At 39.1% G+C, this 16,109-nt stretch overlaps 1 protein-coding gene across 2 annotated transcripts in view; it reads left to right on the top strand.

The window, feature by feature from the left end:
* PPAT (phosphoribosyl pyrophosphate amidotransferase) overlaps nt 1–13,520 on the top strand; it is a 58,725-nt gene extending 45,205 nt beyond the window's left edge. The window contains exons 3-11 of one of the 2 annotated variants that reach the window (XM_026647926.1): nt 1,488–1,694; nt 3,321–3,433; nt 3,550–3,695; nt 5,102–5,174; nt 7,994–8,145; nt 9,563–9,690; nt 10,002–10,223; nt 11,507–11,627; nt 13,123–13,520. In XM_026647926.1, the coding sequence (XP_026503711.1) occupies nt 1,488–1,694; nt 3,321–3,433; nt 3,550–3,695; nt 5,102–5,174; nt 7,994–8,145; nt 9,563–9,690; nt 10,002–10,223; nt 11,507–11,627; nt 13,123–13,298 (1,338 nt within the window). In that variant the 3' untranslated portion in view covers nt 13,299–13,520. The remainder of the gene's footprint in view (nt 1–1,487; nt 1,695–3,320; nt 3,434–3,549; nt 3,696–5,101; nt 5,175–7,993; nt 8,146–9,562; nt 9,691–10,001; nt 10,224–11,506; nt 11,628–13,122) is intronic. The other variant, XM_026647927.1, reaches the window with a different exon arrangement.
* The last annotated feature ends 2,589 nt before the right edge of the window (nt 13,521–16,109 follow it).

Here is a 16,109-nt window from a genome sequence, read left to right on the forward strand (position 1 = left end):
AAATTTAAGAGTCTATGCAGGGTTCTGCACTGATGTAACTAAATTGGTCTAAAGCCACACTGTTCGGTCTGGTCTACAATTAAATTAGGTCAACCGAGCTACAGTGTTCAGGGCTGTGAAAAATTTTGTGCCCTGATCATCATAGTTAGGTCAACCTAACCCCCAGTGTAAATGTAGCCAGGGTGATGGTGAGGGGGAGTAACTCCATCGACTGAAAAATCCCTTTCATTGATGAAGAAAACATCTATGCTTTGGGGCTACAGCATTGCCATAGGTGTGGTGCTGTAGCAGCTGTAATGTAGACATGGCCTTAGTTAAACCAGTGTAGCTTGGTGTGTAGGCCAGAGCTTGCTCTTTTGCCTTGCCTTGTATTTATCTGTTGCTACAGTAGCATTTTACTTTTTACATTGAAATTCTGTTTGTGCTAACATCTCTTCTCCTTCCTCTAATTATCAGATTCAAACATAATTTCTGAGCCTCCAAGGCATTCAAAGCTTTTTAATGAATTAATCTTCACAATACTCCAGGGAAGTAAATATCATCCCCATTTTAGAAAAGAGAGATTTAGACATATGAAGAGACTTTCTGAAGGTCACAAAAAGTCTGCCAGAGTTCAGAATAGAAATTGAAGTACCTGATTTCCCAGTCCTGTACCTTAATTACGTAGACCTTACATGCTTTTAAATTCCTCTCACAATGCTTGTTGCCAACAGGAGCACTGCCTTGGCTATTGAATATGCTAGGATCTCCTGGGGCCTATCTATAAAAGTTCTGATTCATTTCTGCCTTAAGTCAACTTGGATACCTGAAGACTTTTCAACAGAGTTTTCTGGTTCTTTTAGGTTAAGAATACAAATCACAGCAGTGGCCGGAATTACAAATAATGGGGACTTTTAAACACTTACCTGAAGCTGGTATAAAAACAGATTCATTATGGTGCTGGTGATTAAATGTATTATCCCATTTTTCAGTAAGAAAAACACAGGATATATTGTATTGAAATATTTTTGTTTTATAGTGTTCTCTAAATAGCATTAAAGAATAAATGTAGTTGCTCTTTTAAACTTTAAAATAGCATTAAAAGAACAAAGCCTGTTGAGCTTTTAAAATTACATTTGAATATAAATACATACAGTATTCCCAAATTTTCTTCTGCTAGTGGTTTTTCAAAGGATATTTTCTTATTGAATGGTAACTGGGGACTGTCTATCTGAAAACACAATATGCTCCAAACAAAATCCCCCCCTTATGTTGTGTATTATCCTGATGTAACCAGTTGCCCGCATGACCACTTCTTGTGGTGTTCCCCGTCCTGTGATCTGCCTGTCTGTCTTGTCTCTCTAGAGGTAAGCTTTTTTTTTTTTTTTTTTCCTTCTTCTTTTCTTCTTTTGTTGCTGTTGGATTTTGCTTGCAAAATGCTGGCATAATGAGTGTGTTGCTGGAAACAATAATAAATATTTTTTTTGTTTTGTTCTTTGTTCTGCAAGGGAATGGGTCTTATTAATCATGTGTTCAGTGAAGACAATCTGAAGAAGCTGTATGTTTCAAATCTCGGAATTGGCCACACTAGGTACTCCACGTCGGGAATCTCTGAATTAGAGAACTGCCAACCTTTCGTTGTAGAAACTCTTCATGGGAAGATTGCTGTGGCACACAATGGTGAATTAATAAATGCTAAACAACTCAGAAGAAAGGTAGGAATCAGTCCTGGTTTTTCCAGTATCCTTTATTAATGAGTAGGAGGTAGAAATGGGCAAAAAATTGGTCACATCTCATAGCTGACACACAATCCCTTAGGTCATTGAAAACTAAAGAGAATGGTGAGGAACTCCAATCCAAACTAATGGGCAGTGCACTGAGCAGGGCCGGCTCCAGCATTTCTGCTGCCCCAAGCCCCCCCAAAAAAAAAAAAAAAAAAGCCGCGATTGGCGGCGGCAGTTCAGCGGCAGGTCCTTCACTCCTAGAGGGAGTGAGGGACCTGTTGCCCCCGAATTGCCGCAGGTGCCGCCCCTCTCCCTTGGCCGCCCCAAGCACCTGCTTGTTAAGCTGGTGCCTGGAGCCGGTCCTGGCACTGAGAAACAAAGTTTTTAATTTGTAACTCCCATGGCAGGGGGGATAATTTACTTTTCTTTTATGTTCTGTGTTAATGTTGATCCAATAGGTAAACTAATCCAGATACAGTTATGAATAGCTCAGTTTGAATCTGCCTGTTGCATGACAGTCATTAGAGAAAGCAAAGAGTGCTTAGAAAATATCATCCAGTACATTGACATGTCCTCATCTGCAATATTATCTATTTTTGTCATCACCTTGAGAAAGCTATAATGGATATTGAAAATAGTAGTAGAAAATAGTAATTTATAGTGATGTGAACACATAAGGAGACAATCAAAAATTGGATATCATAGCCCATAAAGAAGGGGACATGTTGCAGAGCAGAATTAAAACCTCACAGATGCTTCTCTTTTAACTCTGTTCAAAGAACAAGGGAACATACTACTACATCAAAGAATTGTAAATTTATGACTTGGAAAAGATAATGGTACTTTATGCAGAATGTAGTCAATCTGTGGATGCCACCACTGCTGCAAGAATGTATCAAGGCAAATATTGTGACTGGTTTCAAAATGATGCGTTAATTTTATGTTCAAGCATAGCTGTAAATGTGATAATGGTAAAAATGATATCTAGTCTTATTCTTCAGGATGCAAGATCTATAAAGGTTAAGTAGGAACCCTCCAGTGTAAAGCATTAAACAGGCATGAATAGTAGGCTAGATACTTTGCAGGTTCTCCTCTTCCTTAAATGCAGTGTATGTTGAGCACACCAGACTAGAAGGACCATAAGTCAGATTCAGTCTCTCACATCTTGGGTTGTTGGTTTTCCCCCACACCCCTCCCTCTTCAGTCATTTCTTCTTTCACTGTTTACTTGTGCTTCGTCTCGTCACCTGTTCTCTGTGCTCTGCTTCAGTTCGCCATGCGTAAGCAGCAGTGAGAAAGTGACAAAATCCCCAGACCCTGAGTAGCACAGTGGATATTAGGGAATGTCAACTTTGCTTTATGCTTTAGTCACCAGTAAAGCAAAGCAATGGAAAGACGGGTGAGGGATGCAGTTCAGAGTGTCATTTTATATGAGCCAATGTTGTGCACCAGCTCCTTGGACAAAAGTATTTACCAAGTGCTTTGGGTTCTTAGTGACTGCTACATTAAAACAACTTTTCAGGGCATGTAACTCTTGCTAAACTAAAAATGGTGCAATGGTTTCATCGACTGATAACACTATATTTTGTCTTTTTAAAAAAAAAAAAAAAAAAAAAAGCTGATGAGACATGGTGTGGGACTATCGACCAGTTCTGACAGCGAATTGATCACCCAGCTGCTGGCATTCACACCTCCACTAGAGAATGATGATACCCCAGACTGGGTGGCAAGGTAAGGGGTTAGGAGCTGGAAACAAGAGTATTGTCTGAGTGTAAAATACAGCAGTAGTAAGTAACAGAATACAGCCATCTATAACATACCATTGTGTTTACTTAATCTCATTTCAGAATCAAAAATTTAATGAATGAAACCCCTACTTCATATTCCCTACTAATGATGCATAAAGACATAATCTATGCAGTACGTGATCCCTATGGGAATCGTCCACTCTGCATTGGTCGTCTCATTTCAGTAGGCAGTATGAGTGGAAAAGGTAAATCCTATGTAAAGACTGGGTAACCAGCCATAAATATGTTTACATTTTCAAAGCTATATAAATAATACATTTGCACTTAATGGGGAAATCATGTCCACATTCATGCAGTTGAAAGACTTTTCTTTAAAATGTTGCTCACTCTGAACATCGGATGCAGTAATATCCCAATATTGGTTGAGTTATAAAACACAAAATACAGTTCGATGGTAGGAACAAATTTAAAGGAAATCAGAAGCACCTCTTCTCTCTTGACAATAGTAAATCCCCCTTCCCCCATGGCAGCAGGAGAGAGAGGCAGCCCAGTTGCAGCAGAGATAATTGGAGAGAGATTTCTCCCCTCTGCCCTGGGAGAAAAGTGGGGATGGCTGGATACAGGGCCTATTTCTTCTCCTTTTGTTGTAGGGTCACTTATAAGCGTTGGGCTACTGGTGCTTATTTGTTTTATTGAAGGGGGAAAAAAAATTTTTGGGGGGGATTCTTCTGGGAGGAGCTGGGAAACCCACTTGCCCACATATTATGGGTAAAAACCCAAATATGGGAATTTGAATAAAGGCTCTTCATGTTCTTGCAAACCAAATGTTCTGAGTTGGGATAAAATCTGGTCATTTGTGGAAGATAATCCCAGAGGAGAATTGTACATGCCTTCCCATCTCAGTGCCCTGAGTGATACCAGTGATTTTCAAGGAAAAGCCTTACAAGACCTACTGTGCTGTAAGATGGGGGGGCATTTTTAACTGCAGGAAAAAAATGTGTAAATCCATTCTTTGTCCAAAGGAATCGATATGGCATGGGGGAGTGTGTGTGTGAATATTTTCTAAGAGATTCCTCTTTAGAAAATTCTCTATGTCCAAATATATTAGTGTTTGTATCCTGTTATGTTATTGATCTGCCCATTTGTTCCCTTTCATTTGCCTATCTTTGAGAATTCTCCTCACTTTGGGCCCAGTGAATGCCCATTAAAGTCCAAGGGCACCCTTTTATTGACTTCAGTGGCATTGGAGCAGCCACTTGATATACGGAGAGTAAGGAATGTCTTATCTAAACAAAAAGCATGTGTATACACCAGGGCCTCAAAATCTATTGAGATGGAATTAGGGGGGGAAAGTCATGCAGAGATAAGGAATTTATTTCTCTGAATTGTCCAGTGACACTGTGGAACTGGCTCGTCAAATCTCTCAAGGACAAGTTTTATATAACGTTTCCAAAGAATAGTTTTTCAAGAAATGTTACAGCAACTTTCGATTCCAAACTTTCTATTCAGAAATCATGACTATTTGACTTGCCCAAGTACATGATTACAAAGTGTAACAGGCCAGAACTGCTGCAGAAATGTAACACGTTTAGTGATGATAGTTCCAAGGACTGTGAAGATAAGGTAGCTATAATTGAAAACTTTATTACAGGGAAGAAAAACAGTGAAACAGAAGGATGGGTGGTCTCCTCTGAATCCTGCAGCTTTTTATCTATTGGTGCACAGTAAGTTCCTTCACATACAAGATGATCTGTAAACACTTTAAATCGTGAATAGAGATACATACAGTGTAAAAGATTATATCTTCAGTTTATGGATTTAAATAAATATGGCAATAATGTATTCAGAAGTCATCTGCAAAGAAGACTGTATGGGTATCTCTTCACTGTAGAGTTAGCTCCTTTTCAGTTAGCTTAGCTAAGTGAGTGCAGCCACAATGTAAAATAATATTCCAACTACAGAATGGTTGTATTAGCAGCTGGTGGGTTGTGTTGACTCAAACTACAGCCTATACCTCCTTATAGGCTAGCCACTTCAGTTGAAAGCTCCACCACACTCAAATTATGGGTTTTTATGTGCAGGCAGGATTCAAGTTGGGACAATACTGGAGTTAACTGTAGTGAAGACAAGCCCTGTATATAATTCAAAAAGAAACAGGAGAAATGTTCTCTGTGCAAAAACGTTTAATTTTCAGTGAAAATAAAAACTACAGTGAAGTCAACAAAATAATATTCATTCCTATAATGAGGAATGTACAGTTAATTTGCAAATCTGACATTTAGCAAATCTGCCACTAATTGAGTGTTATGTTGGTAAGTAAAATTGTGTCCCCTTAAAGTGGAAAAACAAGGCGAAAACTACAAGAAGTAAAAATAAATTCAGAGCAAAAACTGGAAACCAATAACGTGTGTCTGAACTTCAGCAATCTATTACATTGTGAGATGTTATAGAAACAAGCTACAACATATGTTCCTCTGTGGTGACTTCTGTCATATCTGTGTACCAATAATTAACTGATGGTACCATCTTTGTTTCCTTAACAAAAGTTGCTTTGCTCTGGACCCACCTTCTGAGACTGAGATACTTCTGCTAAGAATCATCATCAACGGGGGCCTTTTGCATTATTTATAAATCCCAGGCTTTCTCAATGTTATCAGCTAGCCCACTAATTCTAGTATCTGGCTAATGAATATGCATCCATATTCTGGCTAAATTACATCTCCAGCATTCATCCGAATCACTTAATCTTTGTTTTAAGACATGCTGGTGTGTGATATGTGCAGTGAATATTTTTCAACATTACTCAGATATGCATATCTTGACTCATGTTTAGTAAAATTGAAAATCTAAGTATTTTGGAAATGAACTCCTGGTTCTTTTTGACATTTAACCTCTAGTGTTAGGATGCAATTAATTGGATAACTAAGCTGAATTTACTCCTGGGGAATTCAGCGCCTAAAAATTCTGCGCACAATATTTTAAAATTCTGCATATTTATTTTATTTGTCAAATAACACAATATAATCATGCTAGTTTGTTACTTTTTGTAATTTTATTTCAAAATACCTGTCAGCAAGTATGTCTGTAACAATACAGACCAAAAAAAAAGAGATTCAGGTAATGTGTGTGTGTGTGTGTGGGGGGGGGGTTTGGGCAAATATATTCCTGACTAGCATATTAATACAGAACTTTGAGCAATCCATTTAAACTACAATCCAGAAACTTATTTCCTGCATCCCTCAGAAGCAGTGCATAGGCTTGGGGGATTCCAGGGGTAATGAAGGAGCTGAGGAAGAGGGAAGGAGCCTGGGAGTGAATCTGGAAGGTTGTTGGGTGTGGGTGGGAGAAGTATGGAACGTGATTTTGGGGGGGAGGGAAGGATTGTTAGGGAGTTGGGGAGTCTCCCCCATGCCTTTCCCATTCAGTCAGGCACATCTGCTCCCGTCCCCATGGGGCCCTGCAGCACCTCTTCCATTCAGTCCCTGGCTCAAAGCGGTCCCCCCACTAGCTCCTGAGCCCACATCCCAGTCCCCCCACTAGCTCCTGAGCCCACATCCCAGCCCCCCCTCCCCCCTCCCAGCAGCCCCATGTGCCCCACTCTGTCAGTCCTAACATAGCTCTGCCGGCAGGATGAACGCAGCTGTCTGCTGTCTGGTCTGGCGCCACAGCGGCCTCTGATGGGTGAAAGGTGGAACTGCAGCAGTTCTCAGGCAGAAAGTTAATTTTTGCGGGGAAAGAGGAAAAAATTCTGCGCCGTACATGAATTCTAGTGCGTGCGCAGTGGCGCAGAATTCCTCTAGGAGTGTCAATTGAAGCAGAATATTTAGACAACAGTAGTTAGAAGATCAACTTCTAGAAGATCTAGGAATATGTTTAATAATGCAATCTCCAAGCTTATTATATTTTTATTAAGTCTTCAGCTTCAATTTTTGTTCTAATTATGAAAAGATATAATCTAAGTATATGGACAGCAGACCTATATTCCAATAATCCTGCCTTATTCAGTTGTAGCTGCCTTCCACCTTCTATTTTGATACTGACATGACCCTAGTTACTGACTGTTGTGACAGCTCTTAGGGCTACATTCCTCATTCAAGGCCATTTGATTTTCTGGGATTTGTGTTACTCAGCTTTCATAGAAAAGTGTCTAAATTCATAGTCAAGACTAAATTAAGAGCCAGTTTATTCATCTCATGATGGCCAGGACTTGACTCTATCTTACATTTGTAACTGAGACTAATATACATAAATCATTTAAGTGTCTTCTAGACTGTTTCATGTGATGGGAGGATGTCCTTAACAATTTAGTGCTAAGCCTGGAAATTTACCATTTTGGGGTACTAAAGCAGGCTGCACTAGTCTTGCATTAGTGCTGGCAAAGTCCAATGCTAGGAGCCAAAGGGTCAACTTTAAAATAATTAATATTTTGCGACTGCTGAATATCCGAAAGTTGACTGGTTTAGCAGAACGTGGTTTTGTTTATGTTCTAAAACTAACATGCAGGTGTATGGAAATTTCTAAATATTGCAAATATCTCTTCAAGGTATTATCGTGAAGTCCTCCCCGGGGAGATTGTGAAGATATCCAGATATGATGTCCAAACACTGGATGTTGTACCAAGACCTGAAGGAGATCCATCAGCATTTTGCATCTTTGAATATGTTTATTTTGCAAGGCCCGACAGCATTTTTGAAGGTATGAAGATAAACTCTAGTAAACAAGGAATGCAGGCGTTATTGAAATGGGGGACTGTATCCTGGAAAGCAGTGACTCTGAAAACAATTGAGGGGTCACAGTGCACAAGAAACTTAACATGGAGCTCACGCTGTGATGCTGTGTCAAAAAGGGGTTAATGCGACCTTGGATGTATAAACAGGAGTAGTGAGTAGGAGGAGAAGGAAGAGATTTTTCTCTGTATACATTATTGATGAGTCCACTACTAGAATACTGCATCCAGATCTGGTGAGAACATTTTAAAAAGGATGTTGAATTGGAGAGGGTACAGAGAAGAAAAGCCACAAAAACGATTCCGTGACTGGAAATAAAGGTCTAGCAGTGAGTGAAATCTGTTTAACTTCTCAAATGAAGATTGAAAAGTGTTCACACTTAGTTACTGTGTTATAAGTACCTTTCTGGGGAGAAAACCAGGAACTAAAGGTCATTGTAATCTAGTAGAGAAAGGCATAACAAGATCCAATGGCTGGAAGTTAAAGCCAAACAAATTCAATGTAGAAATAAGGTGCAGTTTTTTTAAAAGCGAGAGTGATTAAGCAGTGGAACAAACTACTAAGGAGAGTGGTGGATTCTACATCTCTTGATGTCTTTGAAATAGCACTGGATGCCTTTCTGGAAGATATGCTGTAGTCAAACACAAGTTATTGGACTCAGTACCAGGGTGACTGGATGAAACTCTGTTGCCTGTGTTTATTCAGGAGGTCTAACTAGATAATCTAGTGGTCCCTTCTGGCCTTAAAATCTATGAATAGATAAGATACTATTTTATCATTTTAGACTACATTTAAAAAAATATTTAGGACTTATTAAAGCATTTGCAGTGTGGCTTATCTTACCATCTTTCCTTACAAGAAGCAACCATTCTTATGGATGCTTCTTTCTAATTAAATTTTTAGTTCTGTATATTATCAGTGTATATGGAGCTATCAACTTTGTCCTATGATCACTACCTTGGTAAAGCTTTCATAGGACAGGCCTCTATCCTGTGCTAATATCAAGCTACTTAGCAGAACCATTTGATGCAAGAACAAAAACAGTATGTGGAGAGAATAAAAATTCAGGTTCAAATCCTGCTCGTCTTGCTGAAGTGAATAGTTCTGTTGATGTCAGTGGGACTAATCACCTGAATAAGGCAAGAAGGATTTGGTCCTCACGGTGGCCTGAAAGATGGAAAGCAACATGGATATTATGGGAGGTGATGAAAGGTATAAGGTGACTTGTAGTGGTGAATATTTCTCATTACTGTACAGAGGCTTCCTATTTTCCTATCAAATAACTATACCTAAAAATTACTGTAGAATTTCCTGTACTGTGCAAACTGAAAGCTAAATCATAATTACATAAAGAAAAATAATTATAATCCCCTCAATGTCCATAGGTCAAATGGTGTATTCAGTCAGGAGAAGATGCGGTCAGCAGCTTGCTGTTGAAGCACCAGTGGAAGCAGACTTGGTTAGCACGGTACCAGAATCTGCAACACCAGCAGCACTAGGTTATGCACAAAAGGTATCATGGATGGATTATTTTTAATATTGATTTCTTCCCCTCCCTGCCAGTGTTTCTAACTTTCTGTGAAATTCTCTAGACTCTTCTTTACCGTAAAGATAGTTTTGGTGTTCCTACTATCAGATAGTGAATGTGGGTCTTCTGTGAACTGGGTTTCATACTGTGGTATGCTGCACCAGTTCCCTGTTGCCACTACATTGGTCAAGCTAAAGGCCTTTGATTAGCCCTAATCTGCAGGTCATCTTTAAAATCTTTACTATTCCTAATCTTTATTTTATTTAACTTTGTGTATAATTGTCTCTTGCTTGTAGTGTGGGCTGCCATACGTTGAAGTACTTTGTAAAAATCGATATGTAGGAAGAACTTTTATTCAGCCAAACATGCGGTTAAGACAGCTAGGAGTGGCAAAAAAATTTGGAGTCCTATCTGACAACTTTAAAGGCAAAAGAATTGTGCTAATCGATGATTCTATTGTGCGGGGCAATACCATCTCTCCCATAATAAAGCTGCTCAGGGAATCTGGTGCTAAGGAGGTAAGTTCACTTTCAGCAGTCGTAATGCAGATGTAAAGGGAAATTTGATGGAGACACAAGTTGGAGTGTTTCAGTTGCACCTCAGAATATTTCCCTTAGTGCACTTACAAGGTGTGGTAGAAAGAGAGCCAGTAAAAACAAAGAAAGCAAATGCACAACAAGATGTATCAAAGGTAATTGGGTGAAAAGTTTCTTGTGTGATTCCCTGATCTTAGGAAAATCTGCATCAGAAAAACTTAAATGCAGGGGGAGTAAAAGGGAGTACTGCTCTATTTTAAACTAAGTGTGCCTCTACACTAGTGAGCTTACAGCGGCATAACTGTACTGGTGGAGCTGCGCTTCTGTCAGATCACTCGTGTGGCCATTCTATGCTGGCAGGAGAGAGCTCTCTTGTTGACATAATAAAACCACCTCCACGAGTGGTGGTAGCTATGTCAGCGGGAAAAGCTGACACCGATGCTTCTGTCGGTGTAACTTGTGTTGCTCGGGAGTAGGGTTTTTTTGTTTGTTTGTTTTTTTCCGCACCCCTGAGCAAAAATAAGTTATACTGACAAAAGTGGTAGTGTAGACATGGCCTAAGATGTAACTGACAAATCAAGAATGAATGGAAAACAGTTTTATCTAAAAAATCAATCAGTGTGGAGGCTATATCTTTCTACTACTTATATCACTGCTGTGCTATTGGTTTTTAACCCTACTTCTTAGGTAAATAGGCATTTGTCCTAAATCTCAAGCAATTTAATTTCTTTCTATTTCATATATAAATCAATGTGCTAGTCTGTGTCACAGAAGCAAATGTGCTTTGTATAACCAAAGCTGTAAGTGAGTAGATACAACCTAGGCACAAAGCCTGGGAACATTTACATGTGTACTTATTTTTTTTTTTAACCATAAATAGCCCTGTTAATTTAAATTGGATTCCTCACACTTTTCTATTAAAAATAGATTTTATTTAAAGAAAAGTTGTGAAGACAAAATAGTTTTATTTGAATATTAAGAAGCTGTTTTGAAGGCTTTTAATATTACTTCTTAAATCTCTTTACCCGTATTGATATTTTGGAGTCTGGAGATATCGAAGACCCTGATCCTGAAATGTAATGCGTACAGTGGATCCTTATATGCATGCAGAGCCCCAAGTCAGTGGGGTTCTAAGTAGGTGCAGGACTTTGCCTTTGCTGATGACTTTACAGGGATTTGGGCTTTTGTGTCTGCTGTTAGTTAATGTTATATCAAGATGCAAGTTTTTACTGGTAATGTAATATGGAAAATGCATTTTCTTTCAGGTGCACATCCGTGTGGCTTCACCTCCCATAAAATTTCCTTGTTACATGGGAATAAATATTCCAACAAAAGAAGAACTCATTGCCAACAAACCTGAATTTCATGACCTTGCAAAATACATAGGTAAATGCTATAATTCCTCCCCCTCCCCACCTCCCACTTTAATTTTTTTAGTCATAAGGAATAGATATGATCACAAATTTTCAGTGGAGAAAAACTGACACCCCTCCCCCCACTCCCCAAAAAAACCCAGAGCTACTGAATTTTTCATTGAGCTGCTCACACCTGATCACATGGATACCAGCTGTATGTTTTGTCTGATGCAGTTTATATTTCTTCTTCCTTTACAATATATAGAACACTCAAATAACTTTTAAAAAGTAAACTCCACATACACTTTCAAAATACTATATCTTCAAAGTTCTAATTGTTTTGATTCTTGCCAAACTTCCCAGAAAAAGTCTACCTGGATTGAGCTGTGGCATGCAAAATTTCAGGAAGATAAGTTGAAGACAAAGTAGTGATGAAAATTTTAAGCATCATAAAATATTCGTACTAAATTTATAAATGTTTGCTGGTTTTGCTTGAAACTCAAATTGTAGAATTTGTAAATATTTTTCTTGATCTGAAGGCATCTAATTTAAAAACTACATAAGGTTTAAACAAATAAAATAAATGCAATGTATTTTAGAATCTTTACAGTAAGCAAGATTTGCGACAGAACAAAAAAAGAACAAATGCCTAAATTATTATTTGCACCATTGCAAATAACAGATGTGCATTATCATGATGTAGCAATAGTGCTCAGTAATGGCTTGTGAATGGGCGTGTCTATTATCATATATAATATTGTGCTGTAGCAATGATTTTAAAAACTTACCAGTTTAAAAACACAGCTGTAGTTAAAAGCCTTTAAACATACAGATTTTTTTTGTGTTTTTTAAGATTAGACAGAGCAAAGAAGTCAATCTTTTAATAAGCTTTCCCCCCCCCCCCATGGCATTAATTGTGATGTCACAAATAAAGCATTATGAATTTGCTGGAGGATCATATTTTAATATCCATTCACAATGTAATTAACAAAAGTGATAAAATGAGAGGGTGAAACTCTCCTCCTGCTAGAGCATTCACGTGAACCACTGTCTGCATCATCTCAAAGGCCCAATAGCCATGTACAGCAAAAAGAACAAAAGTCATGATGCTCTGCTTATGGGACAAAGACCGCTTGAAACAGCTGTGTGTGTGGCTGCTTCCCAGGAGAACTTGGAATAATAGCACATTGCCTCCCTGAAATAGCAATGAGCTCAGAGAGTCTTAATGAACAGCTTGGATTTAGTTTCCATTTTGACAAAATGAGTAACATTGTGGTTCTCGGTCTTTTTTCCATACCAGAACCCCCGCCTCCTATCTAGCCAACAAGGGACCCCACTCCAGTTTAGTAATATGGAAAGGAAAAGGTGATTGTGACCCCCTAACACCCTGTTTTATGGTCTTTTCCTTGTGGGGGAGGTGACCCACAGGGAGAGAACCCATCTAACATGACTACATGTTCAAGATCCTTTTGTTTTGTTTAATACTAGTGTAGCTTTTAATGTTTCATTGTCTTTTTTTCCCCTAGGAGCGGACAGTGTGGTTTATCTTTCTGTGGAAGGGTTGGTATCATCTGTACAAGAAAGTATCAAAGCAAGGCAAGAAAATCAAAACAGCCTTAAAACCAATAAGTCTCGTGTTAGAAAGATTGGCCACTGTACAGCATGTCTTACTGGGGAATACCCAGTAGAGCTCGACTGGTGACTTTAATGCCCAAGTACCATTGCTGAATGTAGTTTTTTGAATTGAGAAGTATGTTGTATCTAACAGCGCATAGCATCTTCTTGTATTTAGCAAGCCACTTAAAGCTAGTGATGTCTAATTGCTGTTCCAAAAATGTCTTTGCAGACTTTCTATAAAGTTTATGATGATGAAAACCATATAATGTAAGTACCTGGATAAATAAAATAAAAATCATGGACAATAGTGCCTTTTATTATTTGGGTTTTTTTTCTCGTGGATGTAATGTAAAAACCACTCAGTCTTTTGGATTACTTAGCTGTCCCAGCTAAACTATTTTTTGTTTTAACCTTGTCAAGGAAGTTTGATGTTCTTTTTAGGCTTATTCACAAAATTGGTAAATTATTTAAAAACCAATTTAGGATACAGCTCATGGATCATACAGAATAATTTCTAATTATCAAACAGTATTAGTGCAAAAGAAAAATGTGACGTTTGCTTTTTTTTGAAGAAAATGCCAAATTCTGAAGAGTTCAATGACTTTCCAAGGAATTATTATCTAGTACTTTGTGGAATATTCTATTGTAAAGAACAGGAGATGTGCCTAAGTGTTTGGGGTTTTTTGTTTGTTTGGTTTTTTTGCTTATGTTGCTAAAAGGCCTTTATATTCAAGCTATGTATTTACATCTAATGGCATCCGAAGAAGTGGGTATTCACCCACGAAAGCTCATGCTCCTATACATCTGTTAGTCTATAAGGTGCCACAGGACTCTTTGCTGCTACATCTAATGTGTCCATATTCAGTGAATACTATCTTTATAGCATGTGACCTTTAAAAACAGAAGACTCAGGGAAATACTAAACCTCTCTAATTTGATATCTTCATCAAGGATATTGAAGCCCAGCATAATTGCTTTTAGTAGATGTCATTGGGATATGACAGGGAAAACTAGTTGTGATATTTACAAACCTAGAAAGTATGATTAGACCTGCATTGCAAAGTTGCTAACTTTCTCCATCATTTCATTATTTTATTTCAATATAAATCCTTAAAAATTCTGTGGTCTAAGCTAATGTGTTTTTATACATGGGCCTTCCAGGTAGAATCAAAAGTAAAATAACATTTTGCTTAGCTTGTAAGCGGCATGATATGTTAAGTCAATAGAGTACTGTAAAAACTGCAAAAGAGTGGAGGAATGAGTTTTCATGAGAAATACACTAAGTTGTATTTCCAACTATTAGTCTATTGCTTTTATGCTTTTTGGCAAACAAAATTATATAGAATTTGTGCATGTACCCTAGAATGTTTTGACTAGCATTGTTACTTTTAACTCTGATAACTGTTTAAACACAGTTTGTACATTTTAGCATGGTTCTGATTTCATTCAGGACAGATTCTCTAGTGCCTTAACACTTAAAGATCAAATGGTCTCCTTTTCCCCATATACTGTTGTCACGTTCCCCTGGTGTTGTCTGGACCGGTGATCTGCTAGGTCACCCCAATCCTTGACTCTGGGAGCCAGCCTTACCCTGCTCTGCTGTAAGAACCCCCACTCCTGGGCTGTTCATGCACAGCCCCTGGCATGTAAGCTCCTCCTTGGATTGTGCAACCAAATGACACTAGCCAATATGTCCAGTCCCAGACGCAACCCTAGGAACCTCAGTCTTGCAGTGTCCAGTTATGCCCACTGGACGCTGCAAGTTTGAGTTTGTCAATTTAACGAAGAAATTGATATGTACCAGGCTTGTTATCCCAGGGGGAGTGACACTCTTCAAACCAAACGCACTGCTTCAGGTAGAATAAACAGATTTATGAACTACAAAGGTGTGGTTTTTTTTTTTTTTTAAGTGATTATAAGTCAACGCATAACAAGTCGGATTTGGTCAAATGAAATAAAAGCACAACACATTCTAAGCTGCTCTTAACACTTTCAATGCCCTTAGAAACTTAGGGTACGTCTATACTTACCTCCGGGTTCGGCAGTAAGCAATCGATCTTCTGGGATCGATTTATCGCGTCTTGTCTAGATGCAGTAAATCGATCCCGGGAGTGCTCGCCGTCGACACCGGTACTCCTGCTCCGCGAGAGGAGTACGCGGAGTCAACGGGGGAGCCTGACTGCCGCGTGTGGACCCGCGGTAAGTACCTTGTAGTTCGAACTAAGATACTTCGACTTCAGCTAAGTTATTCACGTAGCTGAAGTTGCGTATCTTAGTTCGAACTGGGGGATTAGTGTGGACCAGGCAATCGATGCTCTGCCTTTTGATCAGCGCTTCAGTTGCTTGGTGTTGGTGTCTGTAAATGGAGGTGGAAGAGAGAGGAAGAGCGTGGCAAACATCTCCCTTTTTTTCATGTTCTTCTCGCTTGGCTTTGCCCCTCTCCCCTCTCCCCTCCCCCCTTTCAGCGTCAGGTGAGCATTACCTCATCACAGTCCCAAACTGACCAAAGGAAGGGGAGTGACTCACTCAAGAGTCTAAACAGATCCTTTTGTTGTTGCCTAGACCAGTGTCCTTTGTTCCTGTGAGGCTGGGATGGGTTTGTCCCATACATGCCCTGAGGGGGTGTGAACTGCCCCTCTGCTGCTGCGGAGTTTTTGCATGGACTTGCTTTAAGCCATGAGGACACATTTTCAGCCTCATAACTATATACATAAAATTACAACCTATAACATTATGGGGGGTAGCTCAGTGGTTTGAGCATTGGCCTGCTAAACCCAGGGTTGTGAGTTCAATCCTTGAGGGGGCATTTAGAGATCTAGGGCAAAAATCTGGCTGGGGATTGGGCCTGCTTTGAGTAGGGGGTTGGACTAGACCTCCTGAGATCCCTTCCAATCCT

The sequence above is a fragment of the Terrapene carolina genome, unplaced genomic scaffold (assembly GCF_002925995.2).
Source record: "Terrapene carolina triunguis isolate 2854851 unplaced genomic scaffold, T_m_triunguis-2.0 Scaffold66, whole genome shotgun sequence".
NCBI classification, from domain to species: domain Eukaryota; kingdom Metazoa; phylum Chordata; order Testudines; family Emydidae; genus Terrapene; species Terrapene triunguis.